Here is a 25,772-nt window from a genome sequence, read left to right as displayed (position 1 = left end):
TCTTAAAGAGGGTGTTTTGACGTGGGTTACTGTAATAGGATGTATCTATGCATGTTCATAATTGCGTGCCTCATATCAGAGGGTGACTGAGTTACGGTTGCAGACGACCTTTACGTGGTCCGATTAGTCCCCCCAATTAGAGACCCCTAGTACCTGTATGAATTAGGTGTTGTAATAAAGTGTCTTATTAGACGTGAGGCCGTACCAAGTGAGAGAGGTGGCGGAGGGTACAGCGAGAGGGTGGGCTGATAGCGGTAGGCGATGCCTTAGATATTCACATGGACCAGAGCTGGTCGGATAAAGTGTGTGTGACTATTGTTGTACAGTGTGCATGTACCGTACCTCGTTCGAACTAAGGGTTGTTGCCCATATCTAAAGTGTGCTGTGAGATGTGCTCCACCTAGAGGTGAAGGGTTTACCTATAGATGTGATAGTGCTGTAGTGCTGTAATGTATAGAGTGATTAACTTAGAGGTGATATAAATTTACCTAGGGGACGTCTGTCTATACCTGCTGCATTCTCTGGTCCTGTTAAACCCTGCATGTCACAGAAGGGAAAGATGTATTGGCTTCATGGCTCATAGGTTTTAATTAATAGCTCAGATCATTGTTTAGCATAGGACTTAAATAAATAAAGTTGGTATCCCTTGTAAACCCGGTTGTGATGTTGGTTATTTCAGGCATCTGGATAAATAGCAGTTTCCCTGCTAAGTAGCAGTTTCTCCTGCTACTGGTATAACTCACGTATTTATTACATATGTGTAACCCTCTCTCCAACTAAAACATGGATGGGAAGGCCACCAATCAGTCATTTTAAGATTGTTAAATATTGGGGAACAAGAATACCATATTGAATAGTTGCCATATATTTAGAATAGTAACACAAGCTTCAATAGAACTGGCACCAAAGTCTGACACCAAGCGCAGAGCACAGAACGCTGGTGTTCTGACGCCGTGACCATTCCTTCCTTTATAATCCCCTTGATTCCGAAGAGCCTTTGGCGCATGTTTTTTGACCCTCCTCGCGCACCGTCACAAGGTGGGGACAAGCTTCACAACACAACACACGCCGACTAGGTATCTGTGCAGGTTCTGTTTCGGCTCTTTTGCCTTTTACTGCAGTCACATTTATTTCCACGAGAATATTTTACTAGCCTTGGTTAACCAAAGCCTCGGTATATTTGGTTTTTAAAAAGGGCGTTCGTTGTTCTTGCTCAAACTTTAGCCTGGCTTCATGTTGTTGGCAAGAGACACAAGACGAGTCACACCCATTCTGTTGGCTGACGTTAGCGGCTAGCCTGTCTATCACAGCAAAGCTAACTGTGCCGGTTGGATATCTAGCTATAGCTCCCAGCAGCGTGTTGTTATCAGTGTGATCATCATCATACGTCTTACTAACCGCATAGACCGCAAAAGGTAACGTCGTCACTGCAATGGCAATGGCGGATCATGCAGAGAACGGTGATGATGGAGGAGGCGAACCTGAAGCCCTCGCCAAAGGCAGCGGCGTCCTGGGGGGCTTCAGTGAGCAGGCAGAGATCCGAGCCCTGATCGCCAGCCTCCCGGACGTCCACGGGCCCCTCACGACCAGGGAACTTGCTACAGAGACGTTTCTGGGTGAGAACAGTACTAAATACCTGTATGTCCCTATGCCATAAATGTCATGTATGTTGTGTATGTCATAAATGTCACTATGAATTGAACCCTGATGTAAACAAGACGAAAGTCTTTCTCTGAAGACTCTGGCAGGAGCACTCATTCAAGGGTACTATGACTATGCGTGCACCTCATGGTACCAAAGCACCTCAAAGGCGCTTAAAACAAAATTACAAACATCACAAAACAAACTGGTCAGACTACTACTTGACCTGAACCCCAGAACCCACCTCACCCCTGCCCACTTTGCCAACCTAGGATGGCTTAGAGTAGACGACAGAGTACAGCAACTTGCAATGGGCCTGGTCTACAAGATACACTATACGACCGGGGTGCCCATGTACATGTCAAAATACTTCCCAAAGGTCAGTGAATACCACAACCACTACACCAGAGGAAGCTCAACAAATCATGTTAAACCCAGATTCGGCTCAAACAAGGGACTAAACAAGTTCCGCAATTATGCCACAACAATGTGGAACGCCCTACCCAAAGCTGTAAAGGAATGTGAATCCCTGCCCACATTCAAAACCGCCCTTAAAGAGCACCTACGGGAGGCTGCAATTCGAAACTGGCCACCGTAAATGCCCAAAACCCCCACCACCTCCTAATAGACAGTCTCCTCCCCACCGCATGTATATATTCCCTCCCCGCCGTATGTATATTTCCCTCCCACCCCCTCCTAATGTACAGTCCCCTCCCCATCATATGTATATACTCTGTCAGGATCTAGGGGTAACAGTACTGTATATTTGAATACCGCCTATGTCACAAATGTATCAGTACTAAATACCTATATGTCCCTATGCCATAAATGTCATGTATGTTGTGTATGTCATAAATGTCTATATGAATTGAAAATGGGGGACCCTGATGGAAACAAGACAAACGTCTTTCTCAGGTCTGCATCCCCTTAACAATTGTATGTATTGAGCCGTACTGTATTGTACCCATTCTGCAATCTGTTAAATAAAGTTTTCATTCATTCATTCATGGTCTGCATCCCCTTAACAATTGTGTGTATTGAGCCATACTGTATTGTACCCATTCTGCAATCTGTTAAATAAAGTTTTCATTCATTCATTCATTCAACAAGCCGCGTGGAGTCCATGCGGATACTGTAACATAATACTAGTGTAGGTCTATGATGTCTGATTTCTAACCCCACATTACTCCCCCACGTCGGTTCCCCCAGCACATTTATATTTATTATGTATCTTTATACCTGTATCACTGCACATATTAATACTACAACTCTGATTAGCACTATTACTAAGTAGTACTTTATTTATATATTTTATATCCAGTTTAATCACCTGTACATTAGAAGATTACTTTGTCAATGTACACAAGGCAATTATTGAAACTTGTCTTTTTGCCTATCCCTCCTAGTTACACACACACACAGTCCTCATATCCCTCCTATTAACACACCTACACACCTATACACACACACGCACACACACACACACACACACACACACACACAGTCATCCTCATATCCCTCCTAGTTACACTTACACACAGTCCTCATATCCCTCCTAGTTGTAGTTACACATACACACAGTCCCTCTGGAGCAGTTTTGGTGTTCAGTGCCTTGCTCAAGGGCACATAGGCAGATATGGTGGACACCGTAGATGTATTTGCAGCCACCCTTCAGTCACCAGCTCACAACTGGAATATACCCTCCTGTCAATAGCGAGGATCAAACCGGTGACCTTTGGTTACTGGCTGACCTCTTTTGCCTCTAGGCCATCCTGCCTCCCCGTTGAATATTACTATTGCACTTTAGTGTTACATTTGCAATCTGGTTGGATGCCAAACTTTTTTTTGTACTGTACTTGTACTGTATGATGACAATACATTTGAATGTAATGTAATCTATTCTCTCACAGTGATAATGGACAGATACCAGGAGCAGCCTCACCTGCTGGATCCACATCTGGGTAATACAAGACAAGTAGCTTAATTTCACTTACTGCATGCAGCACAGTGTTGTGGCAATGCTGCGCTTTGTTGTTGGCTCCATGCTAAGTATCACCCCGATGTGTTTCCTTTCTGACAGAGTGGATGTTGAACATGCTGTTGGACTTAATAAAGAGCGAGAAGTCTCCTCCGTTGCTGGTCCATCTGTGCTTCAAGTTCCTCTACATCATCTCTAAGGTCAGGCAAACAAGACAACTCTGCACCACTTTACATTACAGCTCTGTAATAACAGCGTAATAACAAGAGTCATACCAAGGCTAGTAGTACCTGGATAATACCAGGGTGATATTTAGGCCTATGTGATGGCTAGGAAATTATCCTACAGCTGGCAATTCACCAGCTAACCGCTGGTGAACTTGAGAACTGTTAGGACTGTCTGACTCTTAATAATAAACACAGTTAGGACTATCTGACTCTTAATAATAAACACAGTTAGGACTATCTGACTCTTAATATTGAACACTGTTAGGACTATCTGACTCTTAATAATAAACACTGTTAGGACTATCTGACTCTTAATAATAAACACAGTTAGCACCGTCTGACTCTTAATAATAAACACTGTTAGGACTATCTGACTCTTAATAATAAACACTGTTAGGACTATCTGACTCTTAATAATAAACACTGTTTTTTTTTTTTGATCCACTTTTTCTCCCATTTTCTATATTTTCTCCCATCCCAATTTCGTATCATCCAATTCAACCCTCCCCTGTCACGAACGCTGTTTCTTGCCTCCCACAAGCCGGCTGCAATGTGGACTAAGTCATACATAGCACAAGTCCCCTCCGGTACTTGAGGTAACAGCAGTCGCATCTTTTCACCTGCGCAGCTCGACCTCTTAGTGTCGAGGAGTAACGCGTGGGAGGCTCACGCTGCCCCCGACACTTCCTGATTCTACTGCGCAGGCGCACCAACCGACTTGTAGGAGTCGCTTGTTCACAACGTTCGATCCCCACCCTTCAGTTTTCCCTCCCCGTAATACGGCCAATGTGTATTACTGCGGACGACCAGCCAAACTGAAAAACAATGTGGAGAGCTGGATTCGAACACGCGAATCCTAGCGTCTCCACACTGGTGGCGAGTGACTTGTCCACTACACCACCTAGCCGCCCAATAATAAACACTGTTAGGACTATCTGACTCTTAATAATAAACACTACACAGACTGGTGCAGTGTGTTACTACGGTTTTTGACCAGGTTTTTGACCCTCGCCGGCTTTCCCACCCGCTAACACTGCCAATTGTGTTAGTATGGACGGTCGGCCAAGCCGGAGCCACCACAGCTGGATTCGATCCCACTGGCGATCCAGTTATTTTAGTGATATCGGATCGGTGCATCCCTAATTGTAATTACCGGTAAATTCCTAATAACCATGCAGACATTAGCCAATTATAACCCTGTTATTATGCTGTTCTTACTAAGGTATTACCCTGTTATTACCTGTTGTTATTGACACTGGGATGTTTGTTTCTCTAACCAGGTGAGAGGCTACAAAGTGTTCATGCAGCTCCTGCCTCACGAGGTGGCCGACGTCCAGCCGGTCCTGGACCTGCTGTCCAGACAGGACCCCAAAGACCCCGAGGTGAGATTAGAACCTGGACCTGCTGTCCAGACAGGACCCCAAAGACCCCGAGGTGAGATTAGAACCAGATCCCAAAGACCCCGAGGTGAGATTAGAACCAGATCCCAAAGACCCAGAGGTGAGATTAGAACCAGATCCCAAAGACCCAGAGGTGAGATTAGAACCAGATCCCAAAGACCCCGAGGTGAGATTAGAACCAGACCCCAGAGACCCTGAGGTGAGATTAGAACCAGATCCCAAAGACCCAGAGGTGAGATTAGAACCAGATCCCAAAGACCCCGAGGTGAGATTAGAACCAAATCCCAAAGACCCCGAGGTGAGATTAGAACCAGATCCCAAAGACCCCGAGGTGAGATTAGAACCAGATCCCAAAGACCCCGAGGTGAGATTAGAACCAGATCCCAAAGACCCCGAGGTGAGATTAGAACCAGATCCCAAAGACCCCGAGGTGAGATTAGAACCAGATCCCAAAGACCCGAGGTGAGATTAGAACCAGATCCCAAAGACCCCGAGGTGAGATTAGAACCAGATCCCAAAGACCCCGAGGTGAGATTAGAACCAGATCCCAAAGACCCCGAGGTGAGATTAGAACCAGATCCCAAAGACCCCGAGGTGAGATTAGAACCAGACCCCAAAGACCCAGAGGTGAGATTAGAACCTGATCCCAAAGACCCAGAGGTGAGATTAGAACCAGATTGCCTTCCCAACGTCACGCCAGACATACATACATGTATTGAAAGAGAAAACGATAGATAGATATTTCTATTTGTCCACTTTTGTGAAAATTTGTCTTTGGCTTCACCATGGTTGCAATCAACAAGACAACACAGTACAAACACCATACAGGTACAAATACATTGGCTCAAAACAGTCCAATACATAGAGAAAAGAAAAGAAAAGAAAAACAACACAAACACAGACAGGCTTCAGGCACTTAACCACTAACCAGTACCATGGTTAAAATTAAAAGCTAAGACATAAGAATTCATCAGAGCAATGGCATGTGGGATGAAAGTCTTCTTAAATAATATGTGTTTTTGGGGCCAGGGGAACTATGTAGCGCCTTCCAGATGGAAGCTTGCCAAACTCACCATGAAGGGGATTATTTGCTGAGCCATGTCCCTATTCCGAAGTACATATGATTCAGACAATTGTTTTTGTTCTCTTTCCCTACAACTTTACTGGCCAAGTTAACAATCCTTGCCAGTTTGTTCTTATTCTTGGCTCCAAGGTTTCCATACCAGGTTGAGATATCAAACATTATACAACACTTTCAACAATACCTTTGTATACCAGCTCTAGAATATCCCTACTTACAGCAAAACTATTCAACTTTCTTCTCTACAAACGTTGCATAGCCTTCTTGAAGATGTATTCTGTGTTAACTATGAAGCTCATAGTGTTATCCAGGAAAGTACCTACTTTTAATATGAAGAGAGCGCTGCAGAGTCACAAAGTAACGTTGATGGTATGAGGAAGGTGTCGGATCATAAACAGAGATTGACAATGGCCTCTATTTAGTATTGAAGCAGTAATGTGAATCTGTTCTTATTAATCTGTATACCACTATTTAAAAACAAGCCATTGTCAATCAATTTAAGGTACAACCTTTTGGAGTGATTCTTTTTAAGATACCTTATTTTTGGAGTTTTCTTTTTTTAGATACCTTACTTTGTTGAGTTATGTGCGTCACGTGTGCTGTGTGAGCCAATCGGAGGCCCTGTTACATTTTGGATGATTTTGGATTGTGGTTGAACAGAAGAAATATTATATCTTGGAACAAACACTCGAGATTCAAGATATTTATTTGTCATATGCACAGTTAAACGGACAAGTTACACCGTACAATGAAAATCTGACTTTGCTAGTCCCCCATCACACAGAATCACAAAATATAGACTTAAACTATCATTAAAATATTAAGAAAAGGTTTACTGCTAAAATAAAGAATCTTAAAAAGATACATAATGTATAAAGATACGGCACGAGTGACAGAGTAACAGTATTGCACATTCAGTTCACAGTGTAGTGGTAGAAGGATAGAAAGTGCACTATTGTTGCGAATATAGCTAATAATGGTAGTGGAAGTGACGGTGAGGTGAGGTCACAGCAGCATGCTTATTGGCTCACTGACACTGATGAGATTAACTCCCAATCCAAAGTTCCATACCACAAACATTTTCGATACTCGATAGTATTGAAGCAATTCAATCGATACTTTTAAAATGCTCAAATGTTTATATGCAGCCCTATCTGTACTTTTGTGGAATTGCCTCCTAGGGTGAGTTTGTATGCCGCTGTAGATCATAACGTGTGCTGTTACCACCTGCTCTGTTACAGATTTGGGAGACGCGCTACATGCTGCTGCTGTGGCTTTCCATGACCTGCCTTATTCCCTTTGACCTTTCACGTCTGGACGGCCACCTGGACTCAGAGGGAGGTCAGGTCAGAGAGTCCATCATGGACCGCATCCTGGCTATTGCTAAGGTAAGACCAAAACGTTTGGTTTATATAGAGTTATGGGTGTTTTGTTTTCTTCAGTTGTGGCCGTTTGGTAAATGGCGCGTTTATATAGCAGCTTTTATCCAAAGCGCCTTACAATTTTGTTCCTCACATTCACCCATTCACTCACACATTCACACACCGACGGCGGAGGCGACCATGCAAGGTGCCAACCTGCTCATCGGGAGCAGTTGGGGGTTAAGTGTCTTGCTCAAGGACACTTCGACACGCTGCCCGGGAGGAGCAGGAATCGAACCGGGAACCTTCCAATCACCAGACGGCCGCGGGTTTGCGTGCAATCCAAACCCAATTCTCCGCTCAGTAGAGAGCTGGTCTGTTTAACCCGTTCACTACCACACTACAGAAGGTTAACCTTTCACTACCACACTACAGACGGTTAATAGCAGAGACAAGAGAGGGTTAATTATTCATTAATTATACATACGAGCTGCACCTGTGCCAATTAACCCTACGGCTGCTGCGCTGACTCACTCCTGAATCTCCGTCTGCAGCCGACACCTGAAGCACCACGCCCCTCCCCCCACAGGCCCCTCCCCCCACAGGCCCATCCATAGTTCCCTTTCAATCCAAGACACAAATGAACTGAGCTCCGGTTTCAATTTGATGCAATGGGGTGTGTGATGCACTGGTAGCTCTATATAGAGATGTTGCTGCACACCCTAGTGTTATTCCCAGGTGTATGTAATGGTGTATGTATCTGTGTATCTAATGTTAGTGAGCGAGGGCATGTCTACTTTGTACACCAACTGATTTTATTACCTTTTAATTAATTAATTAATTTATTTATTTTGTAATGTTTTATGTCAGCCCTTTAACTCTTTGACTGCCACACTGTTTTTCCATCTTTACTCCCTGGAGCCAGCTTTTTTGACAATTTTCACGATGTTTGCAGACCCATCGTATATTCTATATTATAGCTATGGAGACAATAGTATGGCTCATTTGACAGGCACTATTTATACCCCAACAGGGAAAAAAACGTTTATTTCTACTGCCTTCGTTCGTGCGCTATCCCATGCAAAAAATCGTCCTGTTTCAAAATAATCCAGTCTTGTTTTCTGGAACGCAAGATATGACGTGTGTTGTGCAGCATGCGATTTTCGTGCGGGTTGCTTGTCCGATACCTATGTTATTTCCAGGTCTAAGGTTTTACAACGCTGGGATCATTACAAAGGCATGTTTTATGATGGGGTTCGGTAAAATAGACGTTACCTTTGTCAGCAGGTCCACCAAAACCCTGTCCACTCTTGTTCCAAGTGTCTTGGATCAGAACAGGATCAATAAATATAACGTTAGTTGGCCCGTTAGCAGCGCCAGGGTAACTTTACATCCAGGTAACGTTACATTCAAACAGCCTTTTTGAAAATACTAGAATCCAACATAGTCTGGTGAAAAGCTTAGCGGCTAACGTTAGCCCCGTTGCTGCGCTAAATCAAGTCTCCTCTCAGCCTCCTTAGCCAAATTGAAATGCCAAAACTATTATGGCAAGGTCCGTGAACAAGTGGAGAAAAACTCAGTACAATTAAACACTATGCAACGACCACTGCAAACGTCGAGTGAATCGTCAAGTAACGTTAACGTCATTGCTACTGCTGTGACTAGCTGCTCTGTCTACCGGTCACAAGGTATAGTCAAAATCCATACCGTAGCGCAAATTCATACCGTTTATACCGTCCACGGGGCTGGGCGATTAATCTATATTATCGATTAATTTGAATGAATGATTTAGGACGATTTTGAAAAACAAAAAAAACATTCTTTCTTTTTCAAGAGTCACCTTTTATTTTACAAAAAGTTATGTTTTGTGAAAGTTAGATTTGCACTTTATTAATCCCAATAGGGACATTCATTCTTGTTTGATGATCAAGAGGCACCTTTTATTTGTTGTGAAGTTTGGTGAAAAAGCAAGTTATTGCACTATTAATCCCAATAGGGACATTCATCTTTGTTTGATCAAGAGTAACCTTTTATATTATATATATATTATTATAAAAAAAAATTAAGTGAAGATTGGTGAAAGTTAGGTTTGCACTTCAATCCCAATAGGGACATTCATCTTGGTTTGATAAATAAAAACAAAGGTTACCGGTATTTGAATGATTTCCTTGGCGTTTCTAGTTTTCAAGAGAAATAAATTGATTAAAATCGTAAATCTGATTTAAAAAAATAAATAATCTGGGATTTTATTTTTAGGCCGTATCGCCCAGCGCTACGTCCACCCCTAGTTTCAAGTTTCTTTATTAGTTGTCATACAAAAATACAGATTTTTTTTTTCTTTTTTAATATTTTTGCACAAATCTTACACATCTTCATGGAAGAAAGTCAAAGATTAGTCTTTTTCTTTTTCTTGTAGACATACAAAACTTACATAGGACTTATACAGACATACCAAAAACAGACATGGAAATTAAAAAAGTACTTACAAAAAAAACAAAAAACATTACTATATATTGTGCATAATAACCAAGACGTATATATGTTACATGTAGTCCAATTCTACCTGCGAAGCAGGTATGTGCTGCATCTTCTATCGGGATGCCATCTTTCTCCATAGTGCATATGAGAGGACGTGTTTCAGATATATGTAAGTGTGTGTGAGTACGTGTATGAATGTGTGTCTCAGATATGTGTATGTGGGTACGTGTCTCACGTACGTATGTGTGTATGTCTCATATGTGTATGTGTACATTTCTCAGGTACGTGACTGTGATCCTACATTTTGTGTGTGTCTCGTAACCATGTACGTCTCTGCCATGTGTGTGAGTGTATATCTCAGGTGTGCATATGTATGTGTGTCTCAGCTATGTATGTGTGTGTGTCCCATATGTGTGTGTAAGTATGTGTATATCCCCTATACAGAATACTTTTTTATATGAAATGCTTTTTTCTCTTTTGCTCCTGAGAGTGTGTTGGATAAAAAAACAGACAAAGTACAAAACAGAGTCAAGTACGTAAACAAGTGTAAACAAAAGCGCCCAACACACACATACAATATACAATATAGAGCAGAAAAAATAAGTAACTGAGTCACAATACAACACAGTGCAATGCAGAAATGGGACGAGGCACAACCCACGGCAAGGTGCAACGAGGCATGAGCTGCAGTGCAAATCTCCCCACCAACAAATATAAAGTGTGTCCAAAGTAGCCAAAGTGGGTGCTAGTGTGAGCTGCCCACTTAAAGTGAGTGTGTACGCGTGGATGTGTGTGCTGTGAGTGTATTTGATGGTTTGTTACATAGTGTTATTGTCATTGAGCATCCTGATGGCCTGGGGATAGAAATCTATCTTAATATAATACCTTAATATCTTAAATTATGTGTCTAATACACCCGTCGCTTATCAATGATTTGCTTGCAGTCAACATGTACGAAACGGATTGTTTTTTCATCAGTACATTTCCGTTTTATACCGTTTTGAATACGAGTATAGTTTTGAAGATTTCTAGTGATTCCAGAAAAATCTGCGAAAATAGCTCTTTACTGGAATACACAAAACACGTTGTCATTTTTCGGCCTATTTATGAATAGTTTTCAAATAAGTGCTAGATTATCGATAGTATATGTGTACTTATGCACGCTAGAGAAGCGGGCTGCAAAATCGATTATCCATGACCTGGTCAGCGCTAACGTCATACACGCATACACGCACACACATACACACACACACACCTTTGTACATGACAGCACCCAATGTGTTAATATGGACGGATAACGTGTATTTTATTGTTGTTGTTTGCAGTCCTACCTGACCGTTAGTGATAAATCCAGGGACGCTTCATCAGTGCTGGTGTCAAAGTAAGTAACACAACAAGTCATTGGTAACATTTAGAATAGTAACACAGCCAGTCATTGGTAACATTTAGAATAGTAACACAGCCAGTCAGTTAGTGGTAACATATTATAGAATAGTAACACAGCCAGCCAGTTAGTGGTAACATTTAGAATAGTAACATAGCCAGCCAGTCATTGGTAACATTTAGAATAGTAACACAGCCAGTCATTGGTAACATTTAGAATAGTAACACAGCCAGTCATTGGTAACATTTAGAATAGTAACACAGCCAGTCATTGGTAACATATAGAATAGTAACACAGCCAGTCATTGGTAACATATAGAATAGTAACACAGACAGTTATTGGTAACATATAGAATAGTAACACAGCCAGTTATTGGTAACATATAGAATAGTAACACAGCCAGTTATTGGTAACATATAGAATTGTAACACAGCCAGTTATTGGTAACATAGAATAGCTGACTCTTAGGTATTTCATTTAATATTCATCCAACAACAGAATGAACATTTGAGGATCAACCACATGATTTATGTGGAAAAGCAGCCACGCCTCAGCTTGTCGCTCAGCCTTCCACTTCAAATCAAGAGACTGCAGTTTACAACTGAAATAGACCCAGCTGTAGATTCCACGTTAATCAACTTTAAAAAACCAAGGACTCGGTATAAATTTGTCACGGAGCCCCCCTCTGCAATTCCTCCTCACGCCAGCAGAGGGCAGGCGTGTACTGACTCCCGTCTCCCTGTGTTCACTGCGTCTTGTAATGGTCGGCCCACACACGGCGCTCTTCCCTCCCTGTGTGTTCCGTCTGAGCAGGTTCGTGACGCGGCCCGACGTCAAGCTGAAGCGCCTGGGAGACTTCCTGGACTGGAGCCTCACCACGGTGTCCCAGACCAGCGACGAGACCATCGGGGGAATAGTAGCACTGGACGGGGCCCTGCAGTCCTTGGTAACAAGAAACACACCCATTTAAAAAAAATGCCTCATAAAATCACTCATAAAATATGTACATGTGTGTGTGTCCATGAACACAACCTGTACGCTCATGCCCACTGTGTGTAAGTGTGCGTGTGTGCGTGCGTGCGTGCACCACTGTGAGCGTAGTCGTTCCTACCAGGTAGCTTTACAAGAGCCGACATGACTTGTGTTTCACATAAAGGTGAGTGTGGTTTGGGACAGGTGTACGGCGCACCTGCCGCGTGTGTTGGATCCGTGGGCCAAGTGACTCGCACTGGCTTAGTATCCACATTTCTGGATCATTAATCTTGCTTACACCCGACATGTTAGACCACGGTACCCCACATATACCCCCTGTATGATGGCATGTACAATAATTAGATTAGATTAGATTCAAATGTATGTCATTATACAGCACAAGTACAGTACAATGAAAAGAAGTTTGGCATCCAACCAATCGATCCAATAATGCTGTATAATATATACAGTATATATATATATCCACATCTGTCTGTACATACCTGCATACAACCCTTTTTACATATCTGTAGATACTATATAGTTACTTACTAATTACACTGCTGGCCAGTATGACTTACTACCATACTGTCTTTATACCTGTATCACTGTACATATTAATACTACAACTCTGTACATACATCTGATTAGCACTATACTCAGTAGTACTAATTTATATAATATATCTTATACCTTATTGCACTTCACTGTTACATTTGCACTCTGGTTGGATGCAAACCTCTAGTGGTACTGTACTTGTGCTGCATGATGACAATACATTTTAATCTAATCTAATAGATAATATTAATTCTCAAAAAATGGCTGTTGTTCCCCTTTACCTAGAGGAGAAAAGGGTTTAGGAACCTTAGTCCCTCATACAGCTTTAGATGAGTAGAAAGAGGATTGTTGAAGCTGTTTTCTTCTGGACTATGGCGATGTGATTTATAAACTCATAAACCGCTGGACTCGGTCTATCATTCTGCCCTCAGATTTATTACTAGTGACAGATATATGAAAAGGTTGGATGGCCTTCTCTGGTTGAAAGGCGTAACTATCATTGGTATTTGTTTATTTTTAAAGCTCTTATTGGTAAACTTCACCACACAGTTGGAATGGAATCGTGGAACCTATTCTGGCTGGTTCTTAGGGTTCCTCTAGCGTTTGTTCTGAACTAGGAAAAACTGCTTTTTACTTTTGATACTTCCAACACCTGGAATGCCCTCCGACTGACTCAGGAGAGAGAGGTCTAGATATTGCGAGACTAGCAGTGAAACAAAAAATTCTGAGCGGAACTAAATGTATTCTTATGTATACTTAAAAACTGTGTTGAGAGCTGTGAATCAACACTGTTGCTAGGTTACCGTCACACAAAATCAGTTACAGTCGGGTCCATAAATATTTGGACATTGACACAAGTTTCACAATTTTGGATCTGTACACCAGGGGCGTTTTTAGGGTTAGAAAACATTGGGGGCTTCAGCCCGGGTTTTTTTTTTTACACACAGAAATACGCAATTTTAGAGTAATTAGAGATGAATACTGAAGAACTAGATTAGAGTTTTGTAAAGTGAGGTCCAGGTCCATGAGAGGGATCTGGGCAGTCCCATAGAAAATTCAAAGTTAACAGGACCAAATCATCAGTTTCTTATTTATTCATTTAACCTTTATTTAGCCAGATAAAACATTGATCTGGTCCAAGAGGCCCCAACGAGAGTACAAATATACATATATACACATATACATACATACATACATATATATACATACATACAGGGCTGACCCCTATTAGTCGATTAGTCGACTAATCGGTCGAAAGGAGCCGTAGTCGACCGCCAACCTCTTAGTCGAATACAAAAAAAATTTATTTGATCATTCTTTCCAAAAGAAAAGAGGCCTAGAAGCGTGGCTAACGCTAATGGCACGCATACCAGAGGCTAACTGCCTAAGAAAACAGGCACAGAGGCACTGAAAGAGGATTTCACCCATCTAATGAACACACTAGACAAATATCAAGATGTATCAGTGGACCAATTGCATGCTTTTGCAGAGGACAAGAAGCCTTCAGTCGACTCCTTCAGACATTAAACACCCCCCACAGCCCAAATGGAATGATAAAAAAAAAATATATATATAATCCCCTTTTTTCTTTTTGACTAATAGTCGACTAACGGCAAATTTTGGCCAATCATAGTCGACTATCCAAATCCTTAGTCGGGGACAGCCCTAATACATATACATACATACATATACGCCAATAACAAAATAAAAACACAGTTAAGAATCATACACAAATAAACAAACAAACATATGCACAGCCTATGTACAAAAGAAATAAACAGTTAATCTCTAGTCTTTACATTTTTCTTCGATTGCATAAACACTCAAATCAAAAGTATTACACAATTATCAAAACCTTACACTCAAGGAGCAAAACATAGGCCCATATTTGCAACCCTATAAGCACAAAGTTAGCCTCACACTTTTTGCAAAACAATACACACAGTGATTTGCAAAACACTAAACACACTTGCATTACATTACACACAGAATGTCAAATTACCAATGATGCGTACTGATGAAAATATACCTTTTCTCTCCATATACCCAAATCAGTCAACATTAGGGTGACCAGGCCAAAATGGTTCAGTCGCAGGACAGCAGCACTGCTTTTGCGGGACAATGCGGGACACGTAGGGGGGGGGGGGGGGGGGGGATATTTAAATTTTTGTACAAATTTTGTGACGTCGACCGATTTTTTTATTTTAAATATAAGAGGGTATTGGAACGAGGCATTAAATTAACAACATTTAAAAAATGGTCACCCTAGTCAACATGTCAACATGTGGAATCACAACAAAAATGTCTCTTGCCAGATCCAGCTAGGCAAAGAGATAATGTCTAGTATTTTCTGTACTCTATTTAAATTGTTTCTATTTTAGTTTTTGTTTTACTGTAATTTTAACCTGTACTGGATACAGTATTTTATGTTTGATATTTGCTGAGCTTACAGTGTTATGCACACTGTAGTAGCATGAAAACTGGGACATGTTTTGTTGTGATTCTCCATGTTGAAATGTTGACTGATTTGGTTATATGGAGAGTAACTGCACCTAGCAACCAAGCTTGAGCTAGTAAGTGCACCTAGCAACCAAGCTTGAGCTAGTAACTGCACCTAGCAACCAAGCTTGAGCTAGCATCAGTCAGAGCCTGAGGTAAAGTTCTGCTTGCGTAAATATTTTACAAAAGTAAATCTTAACTTTTTTAACTTCATGAGGAAGTAATATTTGTAAGTAATTCTGGAACTTACTTTCCTCTTTCATAGTCATTTTCCTTCATACATTTCTTTTGCCAGTATGACCATGAAATAGGTATTAAATTATATCCAAAGTGGTCTTAAAAACGTCTTAAATTTTACTTGTCGAAACCCGCACGAACCCCGTTTATAGAAAATTCCTCAAGTCGCTTTGACAATGGAAGAGTGGCGGTACATGCAGCCCTTAAGCGAGCAGTATGATAGTCATATTTATGGCACGGGAACCTGCACTACGTGTTTTGAAACCGTCCCTCTGCTCTTCATCTCTGTGAGGTGAAACTGGCTGTAGCCTATTTGGTGCCGGGGGCGTTTGAAACTGGCTCTGTGTGTTCCGCCAGCCGGCCCGCGGGGCTTACTCTTACTCTTACTCTGAGCTGCACAAAACACCTTTCAAGGGTTCACGGGAATCAGAATTTGTGTTGTCGTCGAGAATAACAACAGGCACCCAGCTTGGAAGTGAGGTAAATGGGAAATGGTGCATTTTATATCTCTTAATCCAAAGCGCTTTACTATTTTGTTCCTCACATTCTACCCATTCACTCACACATTCACACACCGACGGCGGAGGCGACCATGCAAGGTGCCCGACCTGCTCATCGTGAGCAGTTGGGGGTTAAGTGTCTTGGTCACGCTGCCCAGGAGGCCTGAATGCCTTCTACAACAGAACTTTGTTTCCGCGTCTCTGGCCAGGTCATTTCTGGTCATGTGACATGTACGCCCAATCGTGGGACCGCAAGTTTCTACACTGGTTAAGCTTAGGCGCTCTTTCGAAGTTGGTTAAGGTTAGAGTTTGTCTTAGAGCATGGCGATAGAATGCCAGGTAGTTTGCAGGCTGTTAGACCCGGAAATAGGCGCAGAACTTGCTGTCCCACGATTGGCGCACATGTCACATGACCTGGCCAATCGGAGCGCAAAACTCGAACGCGGAAACGAAGTTCTGTTGTAGAAGGCATACACGCGCCCAGGAGGCACGGGAATCGAACCAGGAACCTCCGGACTACCAGACGACGAGTGATGTAGCACTCTGCTATCTTGTGTCAAAATACTATTATTCTGCCACACTCAAATATTTAGCCTACACAAATGTTGTTGTTACTATTATTCTTAAAGGTGCTGTAAGTGGTATTTTATTTGTTAAAATTACTGGTCTACCTAAAATAATAGCTCTACATTCCGACAGCCATCACTGATATAAAGTGTCTGGTCAGTAACATGGGTCTCTCAGTCCCTCCTGCTCTGTAGTAAACACAAAATACATGTTCTGATATCCTGTTCCCACTTTATCCAATCAGGAGAGAGCAAAAATGGTCTGACAAAAATAAGAACTAAAATATGTGAATATGTACAAATGATCTGCCATTGCAGTAAGCACATTTGGCTTGGCAAGACTCTGTGACATGAGTGAAAATATCTGGGGTTCTCTCTCCTGAGTGGATAAAGTGGGAACAGGATACCAGGAAATGTATTTTGTGTTTATTGCAGAGCGGAGGGACTGGGAGACCCGTGACCAGACTGATCAGACACACTATATCAGTGATGACTGTCAGAATGTAGAGCTTATTAACACTTATTTTAACAGTAAAATACCACTTTAACCTAGTCCTTTCTGTGTTTATTTGTTTTGTACACTGCTTCCCAAAAATGATAACCTGGCCTTTCTTATGTCCTCTAGGCTCAGCTGTTCAAACATGGGAAGCGAGATGACTTCCTACAGTACGGTAAGTTTCCTTTCATTGGTAATTTTATCATTTATGTGTAATAAAATAATCCATTAACATCACTAGTTTTCTCTTATTCTAAATTAAAATATATTATTAATCCATCAGCTGGACAAGAGAAGCACAATAATTTGATAATAAAAAGGATATAAAATATATAAATAAAATAAATGTTATTTAAATTCAATTCAAATTTCAATTGCGTTGAAGCCAATTATTGGCTTCTAAGTGGTATTAAAGAGGTCTTAAAAAGTCTTAAATGTAACTTGTTGGAACCTGCAAGATACCCTGTTGTTGTTGTTGTTGTTGTTGTTGTTGTTGTTGTTGTTACTAATGCATGTCTGCGTCACCCTGGTGTTTGTTCTGCAGCTCCCACCGTGCTGCAGTGTTGTTGTTGTTGTTGTTGTTGTTACTAATGCATGTCTGCGTCACCCTGGTGTTTGTTCTGCAGCTCCCACCGTGCTGCAGTGTCTGGCCCAGAAGCAGCTGTCCGAGAGCAGCCAGGCCGGGCTGAGGAAGCTGGGGGTCAAGCTGATCCAGAGACTCGGCCTCACCTTCCTCAAGCCACGGCTGGCCAAGTGGAGGTCAGACATTATGAGCAGTCGTCCCGCCGCCCGATTATCCACCGTTATTTATTTCAGTATATAAAAAGAAAAAAAATAACTAACCTTCGTACTTTTTTAAGTATGAAATGTATTTAAAAGATTCCTTTATTGATCCTCTTGGGGAAATCCGGGCATCATAGCAGCATGGGGGAGGGGATGTACAGGTATGGGCAGGGTAATAGAAGAAATAAATAAATATTGGCAATAAAATAAAACCTGAATATGAAAAATATGTGAAAAGACATTTGAAAACAAACCTTTACTAGTAGCACTTTGCTACTAAGGAATCTACCTTGCCTATATTACGACCTACTGTGCTAATATGTCTCTACTACTATGCACTCAAGATCGACACTGTTTGACGAATAATCTCACTGACCCTTAGCTGCCAGAGTTGTACCCTTCCTGCTGACTTGTTGTACAGAACTTGTAAGTCGCTTTGGATAAAAGCGTTCAGCTAAATGACTACATGTAAATGTAGTAGTAGTAGTAATAATGTTATCGGTATCAGTGGTTTAATATATATATTATATACGTACCAGTATATATTTCACCGGAGTGGTATTTTGTGGTGCCACAGGAGCAGCTAGGAGTCTTGCCCAAGGACTGGATTAGGTGGATTAACCTGCCCAGCCACATGCGGTCCTCTCTAAACAACCAGACACCTCATATTTCTCATATTTTAATTATGCGATTATAATTGAGTTAATTATATTGTTTACACTGTTTATTTCTCTCATATTTTTTATATTCGGATCAAATTCTATTGCCTATATTTATGTCTTTCTGCTATTACCCTGCCCATACCTGTACCTCCCCTCCCCCCTCCCCCATGCTGCTATGATCCCCCGATTTCCCCAAGAGGATCATTAAAGGAATAATCTTATATCTTATCTTATTTTAAAAGAACACGCCAACATTTTGGGAAATTAGCTTATCGTCTTCTCCACAGAGAGTCAAGGAGATAGATACCAGTTTCACTCTGTGCGTTCAGTAGAAAGCTATCTGGCTCCACGTTAGCCTAGCTTAGCACAATGAATGGAAGCGGACATGGCCGGGTAGCCTATAGGCATTGTCCAACTAACACCTCTCCCGAAGGCTAACCGGCCATGTCCGCTTCCATTCATTGTGCTAAGCTAGGCTAACATGCAACCAGATAGGTTTCTACTGTGTTCCTTTTTTAACCCTGACTAGCCCCTCAGCTCCTACCGGCATGACGATGAGTGCATGAAGACCTTGTGTTTGTGTGCGTCTGTGTGTTTCAGATACCAGAGAGGAAACCGCTCCCTGGCTGCCAACCTCTCCCTGTCTGAGTCTGCTGCCTCTGCGGAGCCTGTGACTCCTGACATGGAGACCCAGAGCCAGGAGGAGGACTACGACATTCCAGAGGAAGTGGAGAATGTCATCGGTGAGCAGATCTATATTGTTTCTATTATTCTAGATGTGTTGTTTTGGTGGTCTTCTATATATATATTAGTGCTGTCAATCGATTAAAATATTTAATCTGATTAATCGCATGATTGTCCATAGTTAAAATTAATCGCTTTTATTATACCTTTTTTTTTAATCTACCTTAAACAGATATTTTTCAAGTTCCAAGTTTTAATACTCTTATCAACATGAGAGTCAACAAATGCTTGCTTTATGCAGCCATTTAACACAAAAGGATGACCCTCATGCATTGCAAATTTGCATCAAATTCAAAACAGAGTGATGCACAAAATAACTTAAAAGAAAATAATGATTTAAAACAATGAATAAAGTTTGCATGAAATAATAGGGGAAAGAAAACGTTAGCAACTTGTTACATTCACCCACACAAGGACTGAGTACTCACCCCCCCCCCCTCTCTCTCACACACACACACACACACACACACACACACACACACACACACACACACACACACACACACACACACACACACACACACACACACACACACACACTCCCAGCTCTCTTTCTCTCTTGCCCCTTCCTCATCTCTCTCACACCCCCCTCTCTCTCTATCTCTCACACACACACACACACATTTACATTTACATTTACGGTAGTCATTTAGCTGACCAAATCCAAAGCGACTTACAAGTTCTGTACGACAAGCCATCAGGAAGGGCACAACTCTATCAGCTGAGTAACAATGTTCATCAAAGTGTTGAGTGCTACAGTGTAGGTTAGTTTATTAGGACAAGTGCATGACAGTATGGTTAGTTAGGGTTAGATTTTATTTTTTATTTTTTTTCTGTCGGGAGATGGACACACACACACACTTTGAGTCAGAAACAAACATAGTATCAATGAGAGTATCAATAATACACCTGAGTGAAGTCTAGTTAAAAAGTTAATCGCGAGTTAAAAAAGATTGTGGCGTTAATACCGCGTTAACTTTGACAGCCTTAATATATATCCATATCTGTCTGAATATACCTGCATATAATCCTTCTATATACCTACTTATACACCTGCATATAACCCATATAACGTCACAGTGACCAATCACAGCCACTCTTATTGTCTGGGACCAAATACAGCCACGCCCCAATCCCAGTAAAAAGTGGGAATCTCTAGAATGGATTTCGGGCGACGCTGTATACGGAAGTGAAGATAGACAACACTTTCTGTTGTCAGTAGATGGCAGCATTGGTTTAAAATTAAAAGGTGAAAATGTTGAAAACTACATGAATACATTTCCCAAGATCCTTAGCACAGGTCACAGGTCACTGGGATGTGTCTATTCTTCACTGTGATCTGAACAGCGGTAAACTATTACTGCGACCTCGGTATAGCGACCGCGAATGGTAAACTAATTATCTTAACAAAAGTGCGCTGGTAGCGTTACATATGTTGTCTAAAGGGGGACGTATGGTACAATTTAAGATTTTAATGATAATCGGGATATAAAGGACAACATAAAGCATTGTTAATTTGTAAGAAACCTCAATGAAAATGGTAATATTCGCTATGTGCTAGAATCCTATAAAAATGTGGACGTATTTGGTCTACGTTCCGTTAACTCTGTATGACAGCATGTACATTAATGCTGTATATACCGTATAAATATATTTATTCTTGCTGTATATATATCTATCCACATCTGTCTACTCTGTACATATCCTTTTTACATTATTATCCGAATTTTTTGCGTCGATGCGTCGTATATTACGGTACTTTTTTTCATTTTTTTTTTTTTTTTCTACCTATCTTTGTTAAAGTGGCTTCTCAGCTCTGGTCCAGCTGAAGACAAAGCAGAGGAACAGATTGGACATTGAGCATGACCTCAGAGTTGCTTTGTCTACCATCACCCCAGACTTTGAGACTCTTGTCAGGAGCAAACAACATCTCCAGTTATCCCATTAGTTCCCTGGGATGTTAAGCTAAGAAGTCTGCTAAGAAGGATATATTATTTATTATTATTATTATTATTATTATTATTATTATTATTATTATTATTATTATTTTATTTCATTGTGTTTTTAGCCCTAGTTGCACTTTTGTTGCAACCCCAGTCATCCCATTAGTTCCCCCAAACTTACTGTCGGTCTGTTATGTTAAGCTAAGAAGTCTGCTAAGAGCCCGGAAAAGGAGCCGCGCCCACAGGAAGCAGAGATGGAGGGTGTGACAGAAATAATTGTTAGATTAGTCGACTAATCGAAAAAATAATCGACAGATTAGTCGACTACCAAAATAATCCTTAGTTGCAGCCCTAATATCTTACCTACTCTTACTAGTTACACTGCTGGCCAGTATGACTTACTATCATAGTGTCTTTATACCTGTATCACTGTACATATTAATACTACTACTTTGTACATACATTTGATTAGCACTATTACTCAGTAGTACTAATTTGTATATCTTCTACCCAGCTTAATGACCTGTATATTGTATATTACTATTGCACTTGTTACATTTGCAGTAATTTAGTTGTTTTCGTTGTACTGTGCTATATACCGGTAATGACGATACATTTTAATCTTTCATCTTTAATCTAATACTTGGTGAATAAACATGGTTCTAATTCTGATGTTATTACACAGAGCAACTGCTGATGGGACTGAAAGACAAGGAAACCATTGTGCGCTGGTCTGCTGCCAAGGGGTAAAGTATCCACTCTTTATTGGTAGAAAAAGGTTAAAGTTTACTGTCAGAAAACACCTCTTTTCCCGCCCTGCCACCTCGTCACGCTCCATCCTGTTGAATCTGACCGTTGCCCTGTTAAACAGGGTATCTGTGGGTAATAAAAAGTCTTAAATAATAATTCTCAATTTAAGGCCTTAAAAGGTATTAAAAAGTCTTACATTTCATTTAAATTTAATTTATAAAAAATTATGAATAAATTAAAGAAACACTAACCTTTTTTAATATCTACTTTGCTACTAAATAATCCCTTGTCACTCCCTGGTACCGTTTTCTACTTTCTTGACTTTTTTTGTGTGTGAGCACAGCGGTGTCTGTGTTTATTATTATTTCATGAAATTGGGTCCGTATCTTCATTTTACATATATTTTCATTATGTCAAAAGATTATGATTTGAAACGCTCTAAAACAAAAGTTATTAGTATAGGGGTACAATGTTGTGCCTGGCGTCCGTTTTCATCAGCTCCACTCCCATGTTAAAAGGCATTTTTTAATCTGCACTCATTCGTTCAATTCTAGATAGAATTATCAAATGCAATCTCTCTACACACTGTCAGTGTTCAAGCTAATTATTAATGATGCTGTTAACGATGTAGAACACACGGTGGCGCAATTGCTCTACAGCTCACTTTGCCGGCCACTAAGCAGGCGGGCTGCGGTGATTATGCTGGGGAATGTGGCTGAAGGGCATCATAATGCTCCGGTGGGGGGGGGGGGGGGGGGGGGGGGTGCGAGACAGCGCTCAACACAAAACAACCACATCTCCACCTCTCTTCCGCGTCCTCTCCCCTATCGCGTGTCACAGGCTGACATACGAGCCCCCCGACCCGGCCCTCCGCTTCGATGCGGTACTGTCACTAGGGCTCCATTCGCGGAAGTACGCTGGTGCTCCGCCGACAGCGATCTGTGTTCAGAATTATACCGGGAGATTGAGTAATGCTCGCCCGCAGAATATAATAGTAATAATCAGCGCTTACTAACATTTAGCGTCTCCGCTATTTCTGACCGAATTAGTCAACCTTTCTTTTTTATAATGGCAGATTCTTATTCACAGGGATTTTGTCGAGTTTACACACGCTGTAATGTGGTATCAAAAATGTATAGAAATATGATGAATATGACTGTTTCTCCGTTTTTTTTTCAATAAAAACGGACGTGGTATCAAACGAACACGAATTTAAGTGGTTAAAATTCGGAAATATTTGTAATTTGTTACAGATATCTTGAGATTAGGCTATTAATGTTAATCATGGGGATTTTTTTTTTAAATAACAGTTAAAATGATATGGCTTTGATCATTTAATCTCTTAAACCCAGTGAGTGTCAAAATCCTAGGGAGCCACAAGGGTTAAAAAAAATTATGAATAAATTAAAGAAACACTAACCTTTTTTACTATCTACTTTGCTACTAAATAATCGTCCTTGCCTATATTACAACCTACTATGCTAATATGTCTTGTACTACTATGCACTCAAGACTGTTAGCACTCAAGTTCAACTCTGTTTGACGAACATTGTTATTCAGCTGCCAGAGTTGTACCCTTCCTGCCGACAGAACTTGTAAGTCGCTTTGAATAAAAGCTAAATCATCAGCTAAATGACTAAATGTAACTGTAAATTTGCACAGGTATTTCATTTTTGGAGGGGCAGCCCATAGCGGCAGCCCATAATATTAAATATATTAAATATATCTTTGCGGGGCCACCAGGAGCTTTGTGCGTCTGGCGAGAGCTTGTATGGAACGCACATGAATTTGAATTGGTGAAGTGCAGCCTTCAGTTCGGTGTCACTGTGTTTATTTTCTTATTTCTTTTGCTAGTACAGTCATGACATTGATATTAGATTTAGCTCTAAGTGGTATTAAAAAGGTCTTAACATTTCTTAAATTTAACTTGTTGAAACCTGCAGATATCCTGTTATTGGTATAAAAAACTGAAATATAACAGAAATATATAAAAAGAACAGAAAACACCTCTTCCCTACCTGCCGCCTCCTCGTGCTCCATGCTGTTGAATGTGACCCTGCCCTGTTTAAAATAAACGCGTGCTTCTTTCTTGTACTTCCTCACTGTAGGCAGGTTTTATCGTGTGCCTCTTATTCCCAGGCTGTTGACTCTGTGGTTTACCAGTGCTCCTCATCTGAGCTCCATATTATGTACTGGATGTCAGCGATGAATTGGAACCTTTTCTTCTGTTGCAGTTGCGAGTCGTACTAGAGAAGAGCATTATGCTCAAATGTAATTATTTTTACAAAGAGACATGCCTTAAATAAATGAACAAAAAGTCCTTTCCACACATTGGAATATTGTACAGTGTCTTTTCAGTTTTACTAGTATTATTGAGATATCGAAGTGACTGGGTCTGTTCTTCATCAGTCTTCACATAAGAATCGCAGTTCTATCACCGACCGATCCAAAATGTATTTAATGTTTCCGTTCAAACTATTGCATTTATGTTTCTAGTGGACTAAACTGTAAATTAAATCTTTACTCGAGATTTACATTGAGTAAACGTTTTACATTTGATTCAGTGTGATTTATTTCCCCTTTGAGACCTATTGAAGTATCTACCGAGATAATCTGTTATCGATTATGAATCGAGAATAAATTTTTTATTGAATTGTGACCCAAAGAATGGAAATTGATTCCTCTACGAAGAGTGGAATCGGGGATTTCTTGTGCCTCTCCTTTTCCGAGGAGTTAAAAGTGTCCCATAGCGCCTCGCTCTGCATCTTAATGAGCCTGGATTGTGGGAGGCTGATGTCATTACCTCCGAGGCCTGATACTGTGGGTGTAGCTCTGTGTTCTGTACATGAAAGCCGTGTGTGCCACTGCTTGTCTTGTTGTATGATCCTCCGCAGCATCGGGAGGGTGACTGGGAGGCTTCCCAGGGAGCTGGCAGACGAGGTGGTTGGATCAGTGCTGGACTGCTTCAGGTAACATCACACCAGGGGCGTGTTGGCTCTACATCTGTCCCCGATATCCTAATTAAATCTCGGTTTCTACCTAGTCATATGTTTTTTTTTTCCTTCTCTCTTTCAGTTCTTCCAGGTGTCATAATCTCACTGGGACATTGTTTGTAGCCGTTCCCATCGTGTACAGTAGAGGTTATTTCGTGCTTTGATTGTGTGTGTGTGTGTGTGTGTGTGTGTGTGTGTGTGTGTGTGTGTGTGTGTGTGTGTGTGTGTGTGTGTGTGTGTGTGTGTGTGTGTGTGTGTGTGTGTGTGTGTGTGTGTGTGTGTGTGTGTGTGTGTGTGTGTGTGTGTGTGTGTGTGTGTGTGTGTGTGTGTGTGTGTGTGTGTGTGTGTGTGTGTGTGTGTGTGTGTGTGCTCTAGCTTCAAGGAAACGGACAACGCCTGGCACGGGGGCAGCCTGGCGCTGGCAGAGCTGGGCAGGCGAGGCCTCCTGCTGCCCTCCAGACTCCCAGACGGTACGTGTCGACGTGAAGAGTCACAGTGAATGCCACCCGTTTTTAAATT

The 25,772-nt window shown here is 41.3% G+C and overlaps 1 protein-coding gene across 1 annotated transcript in view; it reads left to right on the top strand.

Annotated features, from left to right (window-relative positions):
- Window positions 1-1,048: 1,048 nt before the first annotated feature.
- Window positions 1,049-25,772, top strand: part of LOC311240889 (tubulin-specific chaperone D-like) — a 115,320-nt gene continuing 90,596 nt past the window's right edge. The window contains 13 exon segments of the mRNA XM_084329494.1: window positions 1,049-1,616; window positions 3,552-3,602; window positions 3,722-3,819; window positions 5,127-5,228; window positions 7,569-7,715; window positions 11,492-11,547; window positions 12,364-12,496; window positions 17,508-17,553; window positions 18,005-18,137; window positions 19,424-19,566; window positions 22,196-22,256; window positions 25,155-25,229; window positions 25,629-25,723. Coding sequence (XP_084185620.1) covers window positions 1,433-1,616; window positions 3,552-3,602; window positions 3,722-3,819; window positions 5,127-5,228; window positions 7,569-7,715; window positions 11,492-11,547; window positions 12,364-12,496; window positions 17,508-17,553; window positions 18,005-18,137; window positions 19,424-19,566; window positions 22,196-22,256; window positions 25,155-25,229; window positions 25,629-25,723 — 1,324 coding nt within the window. The 5' untranslated portion in view covers window positions 1,049-1,432.

This window comes from Notolepis coatsorum (assembly GCF_963971535.1).
Source record: "Notolepis coatsorum genome assembly, chromosome: 14".
Lineage (NCBI taxonomy): Eukaryota > Metazoa > Chordata > Actinopteri > Aulopiformes > Paralepididae > Notolepis > Notolepis coatsorum.
Note: the sequence above shows the minus strand (reverse complement) of the source record. Positions and strands in the feature narration are given on the sequence as shown.